The following is a 22,362-nucleotide window of genomic DNA, read 5'->3' as shown; positions in this document are numbered from 1 at the left end:
CTCATGTTGCCACTCTGGACCTCTCACAGAGAAGGCACACAAAGAAGGGCCTCGGATGATGGTTGCCTGTCCCAGGTCGGTGCATGCTTTTACTCGGGAGTAAGCCTCATGCGTGGCAGTGGGATTTGCTCCTGAGATTGTCGCTGTGCCGAAACCCAATTGAGTTTCCCAAATAAAGCCATGCATAGGATCGTGGCTTTCCAAGACAGGATCCAGAATTCAGCAGCACGGTGGAATTTATAACAAGAAAACATGTTATGTCAGATTTCACCCATACAGACCCACCCTGTCTCTCTTGTTTACTCGCGAGCAAGTTCTGTATAAAGTGCATTCAACGTGCATTTAATGAGCATGAGTTCCCACAAAAAATCCTAATAGCTACAATTCCCAGCACCCTTAACAAACTACAGTTCCCGGGATTCTGTAGGGGCGAGTCATGTCCTTTAAATGTGCATCGGGTGTGCTTTAAATGTATGCAGCGGATGGCAACCTTTTGTTTTTAAATAGCACTTTTAGAGTCCCCAGTCTGGGCTCATTTGTAAAAGCTCCCTCCTTCTTATCTTTCTGCATTACAGTCTGTGGCGACGGCCAGGAAGAATGAATATGTACAATGCTTTGAATAAATATGCATATTTTAAAACATGAACCGCTTAGGAAAGAAATTAATATGCTGGTCCCTTTACTATGGTGATTATCAATGGCTAGAGATGGATGCGTTTTTACAGAGATTAACAGGCTGGTATAGACAGGGATTTAAAAAGAAAACAATATTTATAGCTTGCTCTTCATTGAATCCTTTCAATCCCAGAGCAGGGAACAAAGTATTAAAAAATTAGGGGTGGGGGTGGGAATGGCAATATGCAAAACTTTTGATAGCATGTAAGACGGATCCAATAAAAGACAAAAATAACCGTGCTGTCGTAAGGTAAACAAGCAAAACTACAGTGTAAAAAAGGAAAATTTCCAGTTTAAGCAAATACGTAAGTAACAACAAACAAACACAATATATTGGGAGCCTTTTGTGGTTTACTGGTTCAAGTGTGTTGGACTAAGAACCGGGAAATGGATGGACAGACAGATCTGTACGTGGATGTGTGGACACATACAAATCAGTCCATCCCCCCCCCCCCCATACATTGGAGCAGCTGGAGCAACCCAGTCAGATGAGAGGGGTACAAATAATAAAATGACTATTATTATATGGATAAACAGACACATGCATCTGAATGGATGGAAATGGAAGACTGGAGAGGTAGATTTGTATGTGGGTGGATGGGCAGGTACGAATCTGTCTGTCGCTGAATGGATGGATGAATTGGTATTGTACCTCGATCAATGGGCATGGACGGACGGTTAGACCAATTTCGGACACAGACATGGATGGATGGAGAGACAAACAGATACATATATGGAGGACCGATAGATATGGACATGGGGGGACATGGATGGATAGACAGACTTGTATAAACATGACCGGACCAGGTGAATAGACAGAAAGTCAAACGGGGATGATGAAGAGGTAGACATGTTGCATTTAGACAGACGAAAGGAAGAAAGTGTAGATATATATGAGCGTGATGAAATATATATGTGGATGGATGGAATATATCTGTATGGAAGAACACATGAATATTTGTACATGAAGTGATGGATGAGAATATTCATAGGTGGATGGACAGAAAGAACCTGTCTCCAGTGTTACAACTACTTAGAGTAAACCCCTTGGAACTGATGGGCATTCTCTTGAGAATTATAGGGTTAGAACTACCCAAACAGTATAGTTGTTTGTTTTTTATGCATGCTACTACAGCCGCAAGAATGTGATTTGCCCAAAAGTGGAAAGATGAAGAGGTCTCGATGAAAGATACAGAAATTAATGGAGTATGCAGAAACGGCGAAACTTACTGGGAGAATAACAAATAAAGATAACAAACAAACTCTTTAGAAAGGAATGGAAGTGGTTTATTGTGTATTTACAAGCAAGTTGTAAACAGATTAAGACACTGGCAGGATTATTGCAAAAACCTGCAGACAGACAGATAGATATATGATATATATCAGAACAGACGAATAAAAGAATAAGTTAAGATAATTTGGAGCATGCAGGAAAAGATGGGGGGAATGTAAGGAACCGCAGGAGAAGGGGGAAGGGAGTCAAAATCGGAAATGTTAAAATCTGGCAAAATAATATAAATGTATATAAATGAAAATAATAAGAAAAGAAACTGATGGGCATGACTAACTCGATCCATTAATTTCAAGGGGTTTACTTTGAGTTGGAGACAATCTATAGAAAAGGAGGAAGAAAGGGAAGGATGGAAAAGTAATGTTTATAATTCACCACGCAACCTTTTTTTTTTTTTTTGTAAAGTGCATGTTTACTAAATCTCAAACCTTTAAGAAAAGCTGGCGCAGAAGCCCCGTGAAAACGCGCAAGTTGCGCGCCCGGGCTCCGCCGTTCGCCTCTCTCATCCGCGCCCAGAGGCCGGACCCCTCGCGGCTCTCCAGGCCGCCCCCTCCGGATCTGGGCGGGGAGGCTTCTTGCGAGAGCCAGCCGCCCTCTCGCCTTCCCTGTCCGGCAGCAGCGGCGGGAGAGGCGCCTTGGGACGGCGTGGAAAAGCAGCGGCCGGGGGTCCCGTCGAGCAAAAGCAGGTAAAAGCAAAACCAAACAGCGGAGCCCGAGGGCGCCATGGGGCGACCTCACCCCAGGGCTGGGTAAAGGAGAGGGAGGGATGATCCTTTGCCGCCCCCTTCCCGCTGTGTAAAAGGACCCCCCTCTTGGAAAGACCCCTTTCCATGCCCCTAATAGCCTTGAGAGGCACCCGCCTCTTGTTTTCTGGCCCCCTCCCACCCCCAGGACCAAGAAGCCCCACTTCTGCCTGCTAGCTGGATCTCCCACAAATTATTTTTCTCCCCTGCCTCTTATTAGGAAAAGTCTAGGTCTTTTTTCCTTTCCAAAAATGAAAATTTAAGACCCCTTCTGTCTGCTGCAAAGCGTTTAGGAGATATAACTTGTTTGATCTCACCCCCCTCCAAAAAAAGTGGGGAAGCACTCGTGGCCCTTCCTTCCAAAACCCCTCCTAGTTACAATTTAAATTTTTTACTACTCTGACTCCCAGCTCACCTCCTTGTTGGCAGAGAGAGAGAAAAGTTGTCTACCCACTTTTGGGGGGGGGGGCTACAGAGCTGGGCAAATGAGGCATTAAAAGGGGGGTCTGGGGGTCCTCCACCTCAATGCGCTCTCCCAGTTGCTCATATTGTTGGATGAGTTTTATATTTCCGTAGGTGTAACTGTTTTACCGATCCACCCAAATTGATGCTTCCCTCTCCGCTGGCCAGTTCTGCTTCCTTTTAAACTCCTTTACTATTCAGTTGGAAGTGGTGGCTTTTAATTCCTTGGGAGAAAGAGGAATTGGGCAGGACAAGGTGACCAGGTATTGGCACTAATCCTGGCCAGCTCCTCACCTCCTTTGCCCAGGGAATGCCTTTCCTATCCTTTGGGCGCTGGGCCTCCCCTCGCCTCTGGCTGCCCTTCTCCGAGTTACGTGGCTGGGTTCTCAGGGGGCACGTGGCCAGTTTGAGGCCTCCATCTCAGGCTCCCGAGACCACCTGTGCCAGCCTTGGCGCAGGCCTCCGTCCTTTCCCCAGCGGTACCCCAAACTCAGCTTCTCCTTGACCCCTGCTGCTGTCTGGTGCCCTCTGCCCCCCCCCCCCATGGCTGCCAAGTGGTTCAAAGAGTTTCCGTCCAGCCTGAAAACGGTTTCGGAGAGAGCCAAGCCGGGCAGTGCTGCCAACCTTGGGAAGCTGTGCAGTGCCTCACGCAAGAGCCTAGGTCCTCCCGAAGCGGGCACAGCGGCTTCTCTGCCCGGGAAGAACCGGAAAAACTCTGCCACTGAGCTGGGCAGCCAGCGGACCCTGCTTCTGCCAGGGAAAGATGGCGGAAGCGGCCGGCTTTCGCGGGACAACCTCCAGGGCCTGCTGCAAGCCGCCGCGGGGAAGATGCGCAAGAATTCGCGGGTGGATGGGGCCCCCGCGGACGAAACGGCACGGGGGGCGCCCAAAGGCAATGCCGGCTGCGGGACCTACATCAACCGGCTCATCAAAGTGGACGCTCACGAGAAAAACGGAAAGAACTACCCTGGGAGTGCCCCGAGTCCCACCCTGGTTGCAGCTCCTGAGTCAGAGAAGGCTAAACAGGAGACGGTAAGGATCCTGCTCATTCCGATACCCTTTCCATGGTGGTGTCAGCGTATTCCCTTTGGACAGGCTTATAATGGGTAGGCCGCATTCATTCTCCATGCCCTTTCTCAGTTGCCAAAAGAAGACGACCTTCTAAGGACTCTCTGCCTATACCAACTTGACACCACTTAATGCCACTTTTGGTTTTGCTACCCAATTAACCTCAAGGGCACCCCTCGCCCTAGCATCTTTCATCTGCCGTAGATGTGCTTCCAATTCCTTTGCCTCTCTTCCACTCCCTGCACAAGCTAATTAATCACATTTTTTTAAAAAAGAAAAGATATAAGCAATTTCTTGATTTGTGAGACCCTTGATGCTACGCTTAATTTAGCTGGACTCAAAACCACCATGGTTCTTGTTATGCAGAGTGAGAATAAGAGGCGAGGAAGAGAGTGGGTGGCTCTTTGAGCCGCCCGCCGTCTGAAGAGAAGGGCGTCCTTAGTTCAGGGATGGGTTCAGGCTGTCGACTGCAGATAGAACATGGTGGGAAATTATAAAAGGGCTCCTTAAAAGCAAAACGAAAAGCCTAAAATAATTAATCTGCTTTCTGGGGTTCCATTTTGAAGGACGTCCGAACAGCACTTTATATGAAAGGAGAAACTCCTGCAGTTTTTAGTCCCGTATACAGAAATATAAATAGTTCCGTTCTTTGTTTGCACAGCACCATCAGTGTATAGAATTTATAAGCAACCTCCCCAGAACTTCTACTTTATGTAAAAATCATTGTTGTTACTTAAATTCTGAGGTGCTCCTGTCATTTATGGGGGGTACTATTGTCATTGGTCCTTCTGTTTACAATGTTTGGGGGAGCGTGCCAATCATTACGTGGCCAAAACAGCACCAGCCACACACAGCAGGACGGTTGCAGCAGGTTTACCTGGAGGTGGGTCTCGAGCTTTGCAGAAGGAAACAATAATCTTTAGAAAAAGAGGGTGGGGAAGAGGCAGAAACTGCTGAATGAGGACTGAGCATGCTCAGTGGCCACAGAAGACCTGAAAACATGAGGAGGAATGGAATGGAGCACCTGAAGGGGGGCATGGCTGGCTGACTGGCAGGAACCCAGAACAAGCACACTCCATACCACAACATTTTGTTGCAGGCCCCGCTATCTATTGATTTATTTGTAATTTAGGTGATTTATACGCTGCCATTTGCACGACAGGGTGCTTTACAATAAGACACGTAAATGAAAAACAAGGAAACCACCAAAATAGTGCCGTCCTTTAAAAGAGGGCAACCTTTTCCCAGACCAGGGGGTGTGGCTTGGGGAAGGGGTGTGGCTGAGAAGGTGTGGCCTTAGGAGAGTTTCATGGGAAGAGGAATGGATGGCTGAACCACTCCGGGAATTGTAGTTCTGGGAGTCTCCAAACAATTTTCAGCACCCTGAACAAACTACAGTTCCCAGGATTCTTGGCGGGGGGAGCCATGGCTGTTTAAAATACTATCATAGTGCTTAAAACATAATGTGCAGACAGGGCCTGGAGTGGGATGTTGGCCACATGAAAGGAGCCGCACACAAATACGCATTTCAGGGGGTTAGACTAGATGAGCCTTTGGGTCCCTTCCAGCTCAACAGTTCTGTGAAATAAGCCTCACCTGATTGCTTAATGTTGCCTTTGCACCCCTTCCCTTTGCCGTCAAGGTTATTATCCTGGAAGATTACGCCGACCCGTACGATGCCAAGCGCACCAAGGGTCAGCGAGACGCCGAGAGGCTAGGGGAAAATGATGGCTATATGGAGCCATACGATGCCCAGCAGATGATCACCGGTAAGTGTCCGGGCGCGTCTGCCGGGGGGGGGGTGGGCATTAGGCGGCCACGCCAGCCTCAAAATCCCGAGACAAGGGGAGAGTTGGCATCACCTGCCCATGTCCCTTTCTGGAGTCCGTCCGTCTGTCCATGCCCTCTTGGCGACATCGAACGGAGCGTGAGACAGCTTAGCAGTTTGGAAAACTGGAGCCGCCGTTAATTGTTCCAAAGAAAGGTCATCTTTTTAACGTTTCCTTTCTCGACACCCTGAGGGGTGGAGGCAAAGAAAGCTGGCAGGCCTTGGTTTGCCAGCCCAGTTGTTTAAATGCCAACGCGCCACCTCACTCATGACTGACTGATCAGTCAAATGCAAGGTTTTTTGAGGTGTCTGGCTGGAGGAAAATTATTGCCACGACGTTTGCTGCGGAATCCTTGCTAGTTTGTCATGAGAACCTTGTTGTTGTCAAGAATTCTGGGACATTTGCTTTAGGGTTCATACAGGTTCTCAGCTAGGACCAAGTTGGCCTTCATAGTCTCCCTGTGAGGACAGAGGCTGCACCCTAGAACAAAGGTGGAGCATCCATGGCCCTCTAGAGGCAGCTGGGACCCTGGCATCCATCATCCTTGACTATCAGTTTTCCTGTGTTGTTGTTGTTTAGTCGTTTAGTCGTGTCCGACTCTTCATGACCCCATGGACCAGAGCACACCAGGCCCTCCTGTCTTCCACTGCCTCCTGCAATTTGGTCAAACTCACGTTGGTAGCTTCGAGAACACTGTCCAACCATCTCGTCCTCTGTCGTCCCCTTCTCCTTGTGCCCTCCATCTTTCCCAACATCAGGGTCTTTTCCTGGAAGTCTTCTCTTCTCATGAGGTGGCCAAAGTATTGGAGCCTCAGCTTCAATTGTCCTACCAGTTTTCAGTTTTCCTACCAATGATCTGAAGATCTCCCCCACATCCCATAAGACCACTGAGTCAGAATTAAACACTGTACCACTTCCTGCTTCCCGACTTCACATCATTCAAGTGCCTGGTCAGTTACCAGATCTTGTGGCAGGGAGTCCCACAAGCTAAGCTGTGGCTGTGCAGAAAAAGCGGTTCCATTCACAGTGGCTGGGGCAATGGTTTAGCCATGATTGAAATACAGGGGTGTGCAGTGCCAGATGTATGTATAAGCTAAACAAGCTATAGCTTAGGGCCCCTCTCTCTTGGGGGCCTCCAAAAAAATTTAAAGGGAAAAAACTGGATGTACATTTCCAAAATATAAGATAAAAAACAAATAAGATAAAACCTACATACAGCAACAGTGTTTTGTGTTGTGTAGGCTCCTATGATGTAAGTGATGGGCCCCGCCTGCTACCCTTTTCCCTAAAATACCACTGGTTTGCTCATTTCTATATCAATTACTTTGATAAAATACATATTTTGTTATGTGCAAATGGCTTTAGATACCTATTAGGTCCATAAATTACCATATAGCATATATTCAACACAAAAAACAGCGACAATTTGTTGCTGACAAAGGACAGCTGGATATATAAAGGGCCCCATTACCTTCAGTAGCTTAGGGCCTCATCAAACCATATCCAGCCCTGTGGGGGTGTATAGAAGCTAGTCTACTCACTCTACTGTACAAAATTTAAACCTTTTGCCCTGCCCACTTTTGCCCCAGGTCCCACCCACCACTGCTCGAAGCGCCTATGTGGGCATGGTTTCATGTTATTAAATTCAGATTTCAAGAGGCCTGAACCCCCACCGATCCCCTATTTCCCACATTGTCAGTGTGAGGTTGGGACCCCTTGACCCACCCTGCTGGGGGTCACTCGCACCCCAGCTGCTCCTTTTCTCTTCCCACCAAAATTAAAACAAAACAAAACAACTCCCCCACAACCTTATCTCTCCCAGCAGAGAGGCAGGAAAGGAGAGACCTGGTTTCCTGACCCAGATTTCTTTTTCCCGTTAGACCCCCCTCCCCTGCCCCTCAGCCGCCACCAGATTTGTGCCCTGTCTCCCAGCTGTGCCAAAAATTTGCTTTCTCAAATTAAAAGCAGCATGCTTGTTTTACAGTAGCTAACTTTTATCTCAGGTCATCTTTTTTTGCAAGGTCGCTTTGCAAGGGCAGAGAGAGTGATGGAATATTATGGTGCTTTTTGAGCGCATCTGCAGCGTGCGTTTAAAGATCATGGCTTCCTCCCCAGTGAATACTGTGACATTTTTGCCCCTACCAACTCTGGGAATTGTAGCTCTGTTGAGGGGAAGAGGGGGTCGCCTAACCAAGAACTACAATTCCCAAAGGAAGAAGGGTTGCTTGTTAAAGCAGACTCTCCAATTGTCCCTATTTTCCAGGGACAGTCCCGGGTTTATAGAAGCCATCCCGGTTTCTGATTTGATCCCAGAATATCCCTCTTTTCTTTAGGACGTCCCTATTTTAATCAGAGAAATGTTGGAGAGGACGTGTCTATTCTCACTGGTGAAATGTTGGAGAAAATCCTGAGAAAAGTCATTTACTTCTCTCAGAGTGACCCTCCAAGTGCCCCTATTTTCCAGGGACAATCCTGGATTTAGAGAAGTCGTCCCAGTTTCAGATTTGATCCCGGAATGTCCTGCTTTTCCTTAGCACATCCCTATTTTCATCAAAGAAATGCTGGAGGGTATTGAGTTATGCAACGCCTCCCCCCCCCCCCCCGAGCCAAGGAGATAAGTAACTATATAACCTTTAGAAGAAAACTGAAGGCAGCCCTGTATGGGGAAATTTATAAAGGTTTTATTATGTTTTTATATATGTTGGAAGCCGCCCCGAGTGGCTGGGGCTACCCAGTCAGATGGATGGGGTATAAATAATAAAATTATTATTATTATAGAATAGGACATCCCTATTTTCATTAGAGAAATGTTGGAGGGTATGTTCAAAGCACGCTGAGAATGGTAGCTCTGGGATTGGAAGTTTATACAGGTTTTATTATGTTTTTATATACGTTGGAGGCCATCCTGAGTAGATGGAGTATAAATAATAAAATAATAATAATAATAGATTAGGACATCCCTATTTTCATCAGAGAAATGTTGGAGGGTATGTTCAAAGCACGCTGAGAATGGTAGCTGTGGGATTGGAAGTTTATAAAGGTTTTATTATGTTTTTATATACGTTGGAAGCCATCCCGAGTGGACGGGGTATAAATAATAAAATAATAATAATAATAGAATAGGACATCCCTATTTTCATCAGAGAAATGTTGGAGGGTATGTTAAAAGCACGCTGAGAATGGTAGCTGTGGGATTGGAAGTTTATAAAGGTTTTATTATGTTTTTATATACGTTGGAAGCCATCCCGAGTGGGCAGGGTATAAATAAAATAATAATAATAATAATAATAATAATAATAATAATAATAATAATAATAGAATAGGACATCCCTATTTTCATCAGAGAAATGTTGGAGGGTATGTTAAAAGCACGCTGAGAATGGTAGCTGTGGGATTGGAAGTTTATAAAGGTTTTATTATGTTTTTATATACGTTGGAAGCCATCCCGAGTGGGCAGGGTATAAATAAAATAATAATAATAATAATAATAATAATAATAATAATAATAATAATAATAATAATAGAATAGGACATCCCTATTTTCATCAGAGAAATGTTGGAGGGTATGTTAAAAGCACGCTGAGAATGTGAGCTCTGCGCAGTGAGCAGGGAGAAGGATTTCTTCACAACTCTCAGCGCCCATCTCAAGCTACATTTCCCAGGATCCTTTGGGGGAAGCCATGACAATTTAAAGTGGTGCAAATTACTGCGTCAAGTGGGCCTTATTTCTAACTTGCTCTTGTCAGTTAGCACCTGAGGGGCCTCATTCTGCCGCGTGGGGCCCTGGACCTCTGACCCACCCCAGGCCCTGCCCTGACGGACCCCTGCCTTTTTGTAAAAACAAACAGGCCTCAAACGTGGCCGGTTGCCTAGCAACCACCGGATACCTGCCCTGGGCTCTCAGGCCCGTGGCGTTCCCACCCGGAGCTGACACAGAATAACAGGAAATGGTAGCGCCGGAAGCCGGAGGCGATGTGGGGCATTGTTGGTGGAGGTGGCGTCCGTGCGCAGGATATGGGCGCTGGTTTCGAGTGTGAGGGTTTCCCAGATCCTACATTCGCCTCTCCCGGCTTTGACCCATTGCCGGGTAGGAGACAGTCCAGTCCTTTATGTCAAGAACAGAGGAAGCTGATTTGCACCGAGTCTGAAACCTGGGTCTACCTTGCTCAGTGTTGCATGCACTGGCTGGCAGCATCTGTCCAGGATTTCAGGCAGGGAGTCTGTATCTCTCTCTCTCTCTCCCAGCCCTCCCTGGAGATGCTCCCAGGATTTGAACCCGGGACCGTGCAATGCAGATGCTCTCCCACCGGACAATGGCCCTTTCCCTGGAAATAAAGGGAGTTTCTAGTCCTCATGGCTTCACATAAAGGGTTGATTTTAACATCATAGCCAGACACTGGAGAGACCTGTCAGCATGGACCAATGGTACCAAATAGTATGGGAAACAGCCTCATTAGAAAAACTAAACAATAAACTTTAAACTGACACAGGGACAAATGGAAGAAGACGCCTTTGGCTCCCCTATATCACATACACAGCCCAACAAGATGACAATAAGAACCCACCAACAGCATACAATATGGCTAACCTGATTCAATAATAATAATAATAATAATAATAATAATAATAATTATAAAATAATAATAATAATAATAATTTATTTATACCCCGCCGTTCGCGGTTCAGAAAACCGGGCTCCACTCACACACGAAAATAAAGTTCACCACAGCTGGTCACAAACAGACAACCGCATCTGAGGCCAACCCCAACCTCTCTTACCCCCAAAGGATCACAAGTGAATAGCAAAGAACCCGCACAAGCGACGCCGACACAAAACCCCACACATACATTAAATAAAATAAAAACATCGCTACCGGACCCAAGCCCCACTCACCATTCCTCCCTCCACCTCTTTCCCCCTTTTCATCCTAATGTAACACTAATGCAGGGGTCAGCAACCTGTGGCCCGTGGACCCCAAGCAGCCCTCGGGGGTCGTTTAAACGGCCCACAAGTCCCCCCCAAACTGAGCTGCTTCTCAGTGAGTCCCCACGCGCTGTGCTAAAGTGGTACAGCACGAAGCAGGGACTCACTTCCGCGGCGCCGGAAATCGCATCTGCGCAGACTCAGGCGCCGGAAATTGCCTCTGCGCAGACGTGATCCGGCCCACGAAGCGATCTCCGCAGGAGTGAACCGGCCCAGGCATGATAAACCTTGCCAAGCCCTGCACTAATGTCTCAACGAACAAAACTGATCTGTAGAAAATGTAACTTGAAAAAAGAGACATTGTTCATACTTTTGTAAACCAGGAAATCTTTAATAAAAAATACGTTTATAATAATAATTATTATTTATACCCTGCCCATCTGGCTGGGCTTCCCCAGCCACTCTGGGCTGCTTCCAAAAAAATATTAAAATACCGAAATACAGCAAAGATTAAAAGGCTCCCTAAACAGGGCTGCCTTCAGATGTCTTCTAAAAGTTTGGTAGTTATTTTTCTCTTTGACATCTGGTGGGAGGGCGTTCCACAGGGTGGGTGCCACCACCGAGAAGGCCCTCTGCCTGATTCCCTGTAACTTGGCTTCTCGCAATGAGGGAACCGCCAGAAGGCCCTTGGCGCTGGACCGCAGGGTCCGGGTAGAAAACCTATAAAGGGTTGGTTTAAATAGGAACGTGGGAAGCTTGTCTCACTTGACTTTTAATCTCAGGCTGGTGGGTTCAAGCCCCACGCTGGGCAAAAGATTCCTTCATTGCAGGGGGTTGGACTAGATGACCCTCGGGGTCCCTTCCTAGATTTTGGGAAGCTGCCCCATACTGAGTCAGACTCTAAGTCAACTTTGCCTCACCCATGTTTTGAGTTCTGAGGAGAAAACCAGATGAATCGGAAGCAAGGAATTAAAAAATCTTGACTAGAATACTGTACTAGAGTACATAAGCGGACAGGTCACAAAACGGAAGCAATGTTTGTTATAGGAAAAATCAGAATCGAGTGGAAAGTATCATGGAATGAGAACCCACGAGGCATTGTTCTAGCTGTTTGCTGCAGCACAACCCATTTCATGTTGAGGAATTAGGCATAAGAGAAACCTAACAGGGTTGCTAGTTTGTTCACCATGCAGTCCTGGAACTACGTACATCTCTGCTATAAAATTTATTCAAAACAAAAAAAACTTTTGTCTACTTTGACTGGCAGCAAAGGACCCATTAGATTGAATGGGGTACATACACACAGAGAAATTGCTCTTTTTCACTCACTCATATGCATAATAAAGGCAAAGGACCCCTGGATGATTACTGTATTTTTCGCTCCATAAGACGCACCTGACCATAAGACGCACCTAGTTTTTAGAGCAGGAAAACAAGGGGGGGGGGGGAATCTGACTCAAATGTTGTACTAAACTATTTAAAACAGCAAAGCGGGCGGCTCCTGTCCACTTTGCTGCTTTAAAGCGAGCCAAAATAATGAAGAGAATGGAAAAGTGATAGACATTTCATTACAATGTAGCTCTTTTAATTATCACTTGGAAGTCAGTATTGGCAGTGGTCACATAAACTAAAATTTGAGCATTTTACTGTTATTAATCAAGAATGGCAATAGTCAGGGAGAGAAACCAGGGCTGTGCAAGTGAGAAATGCTTGGAGCATAGAGGAACAGCAAAGAGATTAAATGATTGCGCTCCAGTTCCTAAATCTCTGAAGTTTTCTCAAAACAGGCATGGTTGTTTTGAAAGGAAGATTCAAAGAGTGGGAAATGGAGTGATTGAGCAAAAAGCAGAAGATGAAAAGAGGGCAGAGAAATAGCTTCCATTCAATACCAAGAGAACACAATGTTTTTGGTTTGGTATAGGTGGTCTGTACTTGTAAGAATGTGTATAATGAATGATAGATTTGGAGGGGAATATCAGTGCCTCTTTTCAGCAATAAAGATTAGCTGCTAGGAACATGGTCCACACACAAACACACAGGATGTCCGGTTATAGCTGTGCAGTTTAAACGGTTACTGAGCCAGATGCCTGCTCGGTTTTAGCTGAGCTCACTATTGCTGGTTTGTGGAGATGTTTTGCATGTATTTATGACTATTTCCGCAAAACTGCTACTTGAAGAAATCCCCAAACTTAATATTTTTAAACTTCAAATGGAGCTCAGAATCTAGTTAGGCAATCAAGCCTTTGCAGTTGAATTAGCAGGCACTGAGAGGTGGCAATTTGCTGTCCCCCCCCCCCCAAGGAGCAGCCCAGAAGCATGCCGCACACCGGTGATTTGGCTCCAGGGACCACACATTCGCTCCATAAGACGCACAGACATTTCCCCTTACTTTTTAGGAGGAAAAAAGTGCATCTTACGGAGCAAAATATACAGTAAGTCCAGTCAAAGGTGACTATGGGGTTGTGGAGCTCATCTCGCTTTCAGGTTGAGGAAGCCAGTATTTGTCCACAGACAGCTTTCTGGGTCATGTGGCCAGCATGACTAAACCGCTTCTGGCGCAACGGGACACCGCAACAGAAGCCAGAGCGCATGGAAACACCGTTTACCTTCCCGCCACAGCGGTACCTATTTATCTACTTGCACTGGTGTGCTTTTGAACCGCTAGGCTGGCAGGAGCTGGGACAGAGCAACGGGAGCTCACCCCTGTCGTGGGGATTTGAACCACCAGCCTTCTGATCTCTATGCTAAGCATAGAGTGTGCTTGCACACACACACACACACACACACAAATGTGGTACCCAGAGGGGGGAAAATGGGTACCTTTTACACAAACGGTGATGGGTGCAGAGAAACCCTGACCTTTCCACCCCATTTTCCTCCCAGAAATCCGCAGGCGGGGTTCAAAAGACCCTCTCGTCAAAGCCATCTTGCTGTTGGATGAGCCGGTGGAGGCCAAAGGAGACCCCCCTGCTGCTGCTGCTGCTGCTGCTGCTGCTGCTGCTGCTACAACTACAACTATTAAGCGCCAAGGGGCCAAACCGCCACAACTCTATGACACCCCCTACGAACCGGCGGAAGCAGGGCCCAAGCCAGAGGCCCGGCTCCCGGAGAATGACGAGCGGCCGCCAGCTGAGTACGAACAGCCCTGGGAGTGGAAGAAAGATCAAATCGTGAAAGCTCTCTCAGGTAAGAGACAGTGTGCACATGCGGAGATTAGGGTTGGGCGTGGGGTGCGTTGTATCAGGTTTATTTGCCTGGTCACCTATGGTGAGCTCAGAAATTCGTCCAGGCGACCAGGCAGAGAAGTTTAACCAGAAGCTGTTCTTCTTCTGTTCTGTTTAAGACCCAAATAACTCACATAAGGGGACGTGGGTGGCGCTGTGGGTTAAACCACAGAGCCTAGGAGTTGCTGATCAGAAGGTTGGCAGTTTGAATACCCGTGATGGGGTGAGCTCCTGTTGCTCGGTCCCTGCTCCTGCCAACCTAGCAGTTTGAAAGCACTTCAAAGTGCAAGTAGATAAATAGGTAGATAAGTAGATAAATACCTCCGGCGGGGAGGTAAACGGCATTTCCGTGCGCTGCTCTGGTTCACCAGAAGCAGCTTAGTCATGCTGGCCACATGATCCGGAAGCTGTACGCCGGCTCCCTCGGCCAATAAAGCGAGATGAGCGCCGCAACCCCAGAGTTGGCCACCACGACTGGACCTAATGGTCAGGGGTCCCTTTACCTTTACCTAACTCACGTAAATCTATGTGTAGATGAATAAATTCCATAAACCTACTCCAGAGGGCTGACTTTGGCACCCACCCATCAGTCGCCGGCCATAATTATGACACCAGATGATCCACAGATTGACTACAGATGCAGTTGATAATAACTTGCAAGTCGCTGGCAGCGCTGGACTCCCATTGGTGGATGTGTGGCGCGTCCGTGAAGACTCTTCCCCTTTCCTTCCAGTGCAGTTTGACGGGCCAGAGAGACCCCCAGCGTCCAAAGATGAGGCTCCAGCACAGCCGCGGCAACAGCAGCATCGCCGCCAGCGGAGCTGGCCCTCCAAGATGGTGAAGCCCATGGCAGTGGCAGAGCCAGACCCAGATGCGGACCGTGTGGATCCTTCTCTTGCCTTGGAGAAACAGCCGTAAGTATCCAGCAGCCAAAGATAGCCTCAGCACCATGTTGTTGTTGTTTACTCATGTCCGCCTCTTTGTGACCCCCTGGACCAGAGCACGCCAGGCACTCCTGTCTTCCACTGCCTCCTGCAGTTTGGTCAAACTCATGCTGGTGGCTTCGAGAACACTGTCCAACCATCTCATCCTCTGTCATCACCTTCTCCTTGTGCCCTCCATCTCTCCCAGCATCAGGGTCTTTTCCAGGGAGTCTTCTCTTCTCATGAGGTGGCCAAAATATTGGAGCCTCAGCTTCAGGATCTGTCCTTCCAGTGAGCACTCAGGGCTGATTTCCTTCAGAATGGAGAGGTTTGATCTTCTTGCAGTCCATGGGACTCTCAGGAGTCTCCTCCAGCACCATAATTCAAAAGCATCAATTCTTTGGCGATCAGCCTTCTTTATGGTCCAGCTCTCACTTCCATACATCACTACTGGGAAAACCATGGCTTTAACTATACGGACCGTTGTTGGCACCATAGCTGTGTATATTCTGTACCTCTGCAGGCCTCTTAGAATCCGATAGTCTGGGATGTAGTTCAACACCCCCCAGCATTCATTTGTTTAAAAACAAACAAACAGAAGAAGGCAAGTTGCTGGTCCTCATTAAGTGGCACAAGATTCCTTGCGAATTTCACCAAGTCTGTCTGTCTGTGGATATTTTCCTTGCCTTCCCTTCCACCCTCCCAGCAAATGCGTTCCAAGTTCTTCCCAACTGAGGAAACAGAATAAATTCAGGAATTATGTACCGAACAGGCATGCTTTATTTAAAAAGTCCTGCTTTTATTGTGCAGAATACACATGGTGTGGTCTTATCCTCCCTGCTTCTACCAGCCTTTTGAAATGTTGAGATTTGGGGGGGTCTCCTATGCCCCTCCTTGGAATGCATTGCCTAAATTCAGAGCCCTGAAAATCTCCCTTGTTTATTTGAAAAAACAAAACAAAGTAAGTTTCTGTCCCTCAGGGTAGAACCAGGAGGTACATTGACAGAGTTTGCTGGTGGTTATGGAACATGTATAAGATCTGGAGCAAAGCTTGCCCATTTATCATAGGATCTGAACAGCTCAGCTAGTAAGCAGCTGAGTGCTGTGCTGTTCCTCACTGTGGACTAGAAGCTTGCTCTGATCTCATGGGACCATTTGTATTCCAAGCTGGAAGCAGTATTCCATTTCCTGGCCATGTGCTGAAGGTTCTCCACCGCTGATTTAGGCAGAATCCATCTGGAATGCTGCAAGTTGCAAGATATTGTCTTGACCAGAGAGCTGGACTAGATGACTAAGGTCCTTTTCCAACTCTTAAGAATCTCTAGTTAATCCATGTGAGCTCTTACCTGCAGTGTGAAAAGGATGCAACTCAATGGGGTGAGGGAAGACACACAGTCAGTGCTTTAACTCCACTGTTTTTGGGGTATTTTTATTTTTAAACCCAGCCTGCAATAAAAGCCACCTTAGTGTTTTATAACCTGATGAACCCCAGGCAGAGAGCAAAATGAATTGGGGAGGGTTTTGTTCTTCCTTTTTTCTCCAAACACGGAGGCACAGGTCCATCTCGTGAATAGGCTGATTGGCAGGCAGCTTTCAAGGACGGAGAAGGGGAAAGCTTTTCATGAGAAAGCATAATGAACCTGCGGTTAATTGCCATGGGATGTTGCTATGGCGACTTAGGATAAGTAGCGCTTTAAAAAGAGCAAGGTGGGGGGGGCAGTTTTGGAAAAATCCATGATAGGTAGGGTTTTTGACGGCTTTCCACTGAAAGCGAAGCCTCCATGTTTAAAAGCAGGATACCTGGGGCACCCTGGAACGCAGTCCCGATGTTGCCTGATCACTTATGGCGAGTTAAGAAATTTGTCCAGGCGACAAGGCAGAGAAGTTTAATAAGAAGCAGGTTCCTCCCCCCCTTTTCTTCTTGTTTAAGACCCCAAAAACTAATGTTAATATATGTGTTGATCAGGCATCCCCAAACTCGGCCCTCCAGCTGTTTTGGGACTACAGTTCCCATCATTCCTGACCACTGGTCCTGTTAGCTAGGGATGATGGGATTTGTAGTCCCAAAACAGCTGGAGGGCCGAGTTTGGGGATGCCTGGTGTGGATGAATAACTTCCATAAACTTATGGACATTCCAGCACTAGGCATTATTCTGGTGAGCACTGACTGCTTTCAAGTGCCTGAATGGGGAGCCTGGTGCCCGCCGGGTGCCCTTGAACTAGAACTCCCATCATCCCTGACTGTTGGGCCATGCTGGCTGGGGCTGATGGGAGATGAGAATGCAAAACAGCATCACGCCAGCGGCCCACCTGGGCAAGCAGCAGGGCTTGAGCCAGCGGCGAGGAGATCCCCTTTGGGCTCTGGGAAGGGTCTCCTTGTGAGTAGGAGGGGCAGCTTGGCTTTGCTCAGGCTGCTGAGAGGCACTGGGGTGAGATATTTTCAGAAGTAGGGGCCCCATGGCTTGGCTTTTGAAAAACGGGGTCTGTAGTGCTTTGCTAACTGGGAACCACTGCTCTATGGTAAGAAAAGCCCTGCTGGATCAGGCCAGAGGCCTGTCTATTCCAGCATTCTGATCTTTCATGAGCAGATCATAGATTCATAGAATTGGAAGGGGCCACAAGAAACACCTGGTACATCTTGGCTCCCGAACAAATCAGCTCCCGAACGCCGCAAAACCGGAAGTGGTTTGCGAACGTTTTTTGGGAGCCAATGTCAGCATTGTTTGGGGGGCCAATCAGCCAATCAGAAGCTGTGCCTCGGTTTGCGAACGTTTTGGAAGTCGAACGGACTTCCGGGACAGATTACGTTTGAGAACCAAGGTACGAATGTACCATTTTCAGTCTCTCCGACAGTCGGCACGTCCAGAACGGATTGAGTTTGGGAACCAACCTCCTGCAATGCAGGAATCCTTTGCCCAATGTGAGACTCGAACCCACAGCCCTGCGATTAGGAGTCGCCTGCTCTACCAACTGAGCTGACAATAGCCCACAAGCTCTCGGTCTCTCCCCTCCTAAGGTTTCCATCAACTGTTATTCAGAAGCATCGCTGAAGCTGACTCTCTCCTTTCCCTGCAGCTGGTTTCACGGCGCCATCACTCGAACCGAGGCGGAGAGCCGGCTGCAGCCGTGCCGGGAAGCCGGCTACCTGGTCCGCACCAGCGAGACAGCGACCAGCAAGTACTCCATCGCCCTCAAGTGAGTGCCCGTTCTCCGAGGCAGGAGGGCTGGATGGGGGCAAAGCAGACTCTGATCTGAAGTCAACTCACTCCCAGATCTCCCTTGCCAAGCCATTGGGTCAGTGTTGTTGGCCCAGGCCGGCAGCATTCCTCTCTGCCTCCTTGGGGGTTGCCAGGAATCGAACCTGGGACCTTCTGCATGCAAGGCAGATGCTCTACCACTGAGCTATAGCCCTTCCCTTGAATATAATAAGGTTCTAGTCCTCATGCTTCTGAACAAAGGGTTGGTTTAAAGAGGGACTAGGAACCTGCCTCATCCCTTTGGTCTAGCAGGCTCAGTGTTGTCTACACTGACTGGCAGTAGCTCTGCAGGGTTTAAAAATGGAGGGGCATTCCCAGTCCTACATGGAGACGCCGGGGATCTAACCTGGGACCTTCTGCATGCAGGGCAGGGGTCCCGAGCCCGAATCGATGGCTGCCTCTACTTTAGTTAATGCACCACCACCTGTCCAAATAGCCATAGCCGCGCTCTGCCTTGCATTTTGCAAGAAAATTGAGAGAGGGGAACCTGAAATGGGAGCAAGGGGGCTGCAGGACCAAGGAGGAAAGGAGATCCATTCAGCCATCCCTGCCTCGTTCTCTACCCTGCCCACCCAGATTCCCGGAATCCTTTCGCCTCTCTGACCTTGCTTATGTAGCTCTGCCGCCTCCCTTTCCAGCACTGGCTCCTCAGCGGAGGATCGCTGGCTGGGTGCGGCCCACACTTCCTTCCTCAGGATGCTGAGCCCCTGGATTGGAAACAATCGGAGCTGGGAAGGGAAGGGGATTTGAAAAGAGAGGGCGAGGGAGAAGTGCAGGGGAGGGCTAAGGCATCGAGAAGCAGGCTAGGGACCTAGAAGGGACCCCCTGGCACCGGGGCTCCTGGCGGTCCTGAGCCCCTTTGCATTTCCTGACTCCGTTCCATAAAAGGAAAAGGCCTCTTTCCCTTTTTTCTACTTTGCTGAATGCTGAGATGGGACCCTGCCATCCTGCTGGACCCTAATTCCCATCATCCCTGACCTTTGGCCACGTTGGCTGGGAGCTGATGGGAGCTGGAGTCCAAGAGCCACTCTGAGCCCGGCTTTGGCTGGGGAGGGCGGGATATAAATAAATAAAATGTTGTTGTTATTATTATTATAAGAACGTTGATGAACTACAACTCCCTTCATCCCAGCGATTCTGTGTTCTGGATCCGGGCCTCACCTGCAGCTACTTTTTTATTGGCTTGGTTTGTTCCTTCAAAAGAAAAGTGCTCCATATTGGCACACATCAGAATTTATTTATTTTTATTTTTTAAAAACCCTTTTATTGTAAGAAGTCAATAATACTCCCAAACGACCTACACAACCATCCACACGAGGCAGGATGATGTCAAATCCCAGGTGCAGGAGAGGAACACACACACACACCATATTTATTCAAATGTAATGTGCACCTTTTTTGGTTAAATTACATTGTGAATATTCAGGTGCGCGTTATATTCGATTACAAGCTTGAAAAGCACCGCTGACATAGCAAATACCTTTTTTGGGTTTCAAGGTTTTAAAAAACTGAGGTGCACATTAGATTCGTTGACGCCTTAGATCCGCGTAAATACGGTATATATATCCCGCCGTTTCCATTGACGGGACTCAGCTTACATATACAGTCGTACCTTGGTACTCAAACGCCTTGGTACTCTTACGTTTTGGCTCCCAAACGACAAAAATCTGGAAGTAAGTGTTCCGGTTTTCGAATGTTTTTCGGAAGCCAAACGTCTGACGCGGCTTCTGCTTGAGTGCAGGAAGCTCCTGCAGCCAATCGGAAGCCACGCCTTGGTTTTAGAATGTTTTGGAAGTCGAACGGACTTCGGGAACAGATTACGTCCGAGAAGCAAGGTATGACTGCATCATATTCAGTCTCTCTGACAGTCGGCACATTTCCTTTTTAAAGCGTGAATACAGTGGTATCTCTGGATGCGAACGGGATCCGCTCCGGAGCCTCGTTCACATCCAGAGCAGAATGCAACCCACATCTGCTCTGCTCTGCTTCTGCGCATGCACGTGACGTCATTCTGAGCGCATGCGCAAGTGGCAAAACCCAGAAGTAGCACGTTCCATTACTTCCCGGTCACTGCGGAGCACAACCTGAAAACGCTCAACCTGAAGCGACTTTAACCCGAGGTATGACAGTAATAGGATGTGGGTGGCGCTGTGGGTTATACCACAGAGCCTAGGACTTGCCGATCAGAAGGATGGCAGTTTGAATCCCCATGGCGGGGTGAGCTCCCGCTGCTTGGTCCCTGCTCCTGCCAACCTAGCAGTTCGAAAGCACCTCAAAGTGCAAGTAGATAAATAGGTACCACTCCGGCGGGAAGGTAAACGGCGTTTCCGTGCGCTGCTCTGGTTCAACAGAAGTGGCTTAGTCATGCTGGCCACATGACCCGGAAGCTGTATGCTGGCTCCCTCGGCCAATAAAGCGAGATGAGTGCCGAAACCCCAGAGTCGTCCGCGACTGGGCCTAATGGTCAGGGGTCCCTTTACCTTTACTTTATGACTGTAATGTGAATAAATCAAGTGGGCTGAGAGTTTCAACTTGGAGGGGCACTAAGCCACAGGTGCCTTTGCACCCAGCAGGAAGGATGGAGAGGGGAGAGGGGAATGCAAGCATCCCGTTCACACACACACCCAATTTTGTCCCCCTCCATGCCCAGGACCAGCCAAGGATGTGTCCACATCATCGTGGCCCAGACCAAGGATCACAAGTACACTCTCGACCAGTCCGGCGGCCTCTTTGACAGCGTCCCCGAGGTGGTGTGCTATTACTCCAGCGAGAAGCTGCCTTTCAAAGTGGCTGAGCATATGATGCTGCGCTACCCGGTCGCTACACCGAGCAAGACCCACTAGCGCCCCCTCTGCCCCCCCCATCCCCATGTACACACACCTGGAATCAGAACTAGGATCTGACTGGAGAAACGCTGGACTGGGGAAGGTATACCTTTACGCTCGTGAAACAGCCACGGATCAGCAGCGGATCTTCCCCACATTCTACCCCTCTCTGCTCATGGACTCCCTCCCTGCACGATCTCTGGGTTCAGCACCCTCTTGTTTCTCGTGGATCGGCGCTCCCTCCTTTCCTTCTGCACTGTAATTTATGTATAAATAAATTCATTCTGCCACAGGGCTGGGGGAAACTGGCTTTCCTGATGTGGTTGGACTCCCAGCCAGTGTGGCTGATAGGGCCTGGAGGAACCATAGAGATGGAAGGGATCCTGAGGATCCCTTCCCGCGATGCAGGATTATGCAGCTGTCCCGTACGGGAATCGAACCCACAACCTTGGCGTTATCAGCCCCACGCTCTAACCAGCTGAGCTGTCCAGGAGAATGGGAGTTAGTCCATTAATTCCCCACTGGTTTCCCACCCCTAATCTAGTCTGACCAATCTGCTGTGCAGATGAAAGGGTGTGGCGGCAGCAGTGCTAACCCCAGGGGGCCCCATTAAGTTCTATTGGATGTTATAAGGATCTGAGATTCTGTGGGGAGGGGAGAGAATCTTCTCATCTCAGATTCTGTGGTCAACAGGGGCAGGAGGGAGCTTAGGACCCCTGTGCCACACCCCCCCCCCCACAATATTATCCACAGTGATCCTCTTTTGCTTTTTCCCATATGAATGAATGGTTACTGTTCATTTACACGGAGGGAAGACACACCCGCAGCCATATGGGAGGAATTTAGTGCATCGTAATCTAGACCGGTGGCGCTGTGGGTTAAACCACAGAGCCTAGGACTTGCCGATCAGAAGGTCGGCGGTTCGAATCCCCGCGACTGGGTGAGCTCCCATTGCTCAGTCCCTGCTCCTGCCCACCTAGCAGTTCGAAAGCATGTCAAAGTGCAAGTAGATAAATAGGTACCGCTCTGGCGGGAAGATAAATGGCGTTTCCGTGCGCTGCTCTGGTTCAACAGAAGCGGCTTAGTCATGCTGGCCACATGACCCGGAAGGTGTACGCCAGCTCCCTCGGCCATTAAAGCG

At 48.4% G+C, this 22,362-nt stretch overlaps 2 protein-coding genes across 3 annotated transcripts in view; one reads left to right on the top strand and one right to left on the bottom strand.

The window, feature by feature from the left end:
• TDRD10 (tudor domain containing 10) overlaps window positions 1–2,691 on the bottom strand; it is a gene marked incomplete at its 5' end in the record, with an annotated part of 29,305 nt that extends 26,614 nt beyond the window's left edge. For both annotated transcript variants that reach the window (XR_014558615.1, XM_083715887.1), the window contains one exon: window positions 2,395–2,691. Coding sequence is in view for 1 of the 2 variants with exons in the window: in XM_083715887.1 (XP_083572013.1) it covers window positions 2,395–2,691 (297 nt within the window). The remainder of the gene's footprint in view (window positions 1–2,394) is intronic.
• A 1,023-nt stretch (window positions 2,692–3,714) lies between these two features.
• Window positions 3,715–21,526, top strand: SHE (Src homology 2 domain containing E; the record flags this gene model as incomplete). Its single annotated transcript, XM_083715881.1, has 6 exons — window positions 3,715–4,203; window positions 5,882–6,008; window positions 13,876–14,178; window positions 14,950–15,130; window positions 18,215–18,334; window positions 21,047–21,526. The coding sequence occupies 6 exons, from the start codon at window positions 3,715–3,717 to the stop codon at window positions 21,237–21,239; spliced, it is 1,413 nt and encodes a 470-aa protein (XP_083572007.1). The 3' UTR covers window positions 21,240–21,526.
• Between the last annotated feature and the right edge of the window lie 836 nt (window positions 21,527–22,362).

This window comes from Podarcis gaigeae (genome assembly GCF_964106915.1).
Source record: "Podarcis gaigeae genome assembly, chromosome: 16".
NCBI classification, from domain to species: Eukaryota; Metazoa; Chordata; class Lepidosauria; order Squamata; family Lacertidae; genus Podarcis; species Podarcis gaigeae.
Note: the sequence above shows the minus strand (reverse complement) of the source record. Positions and strands in the feature narration are given on the sequence as shown.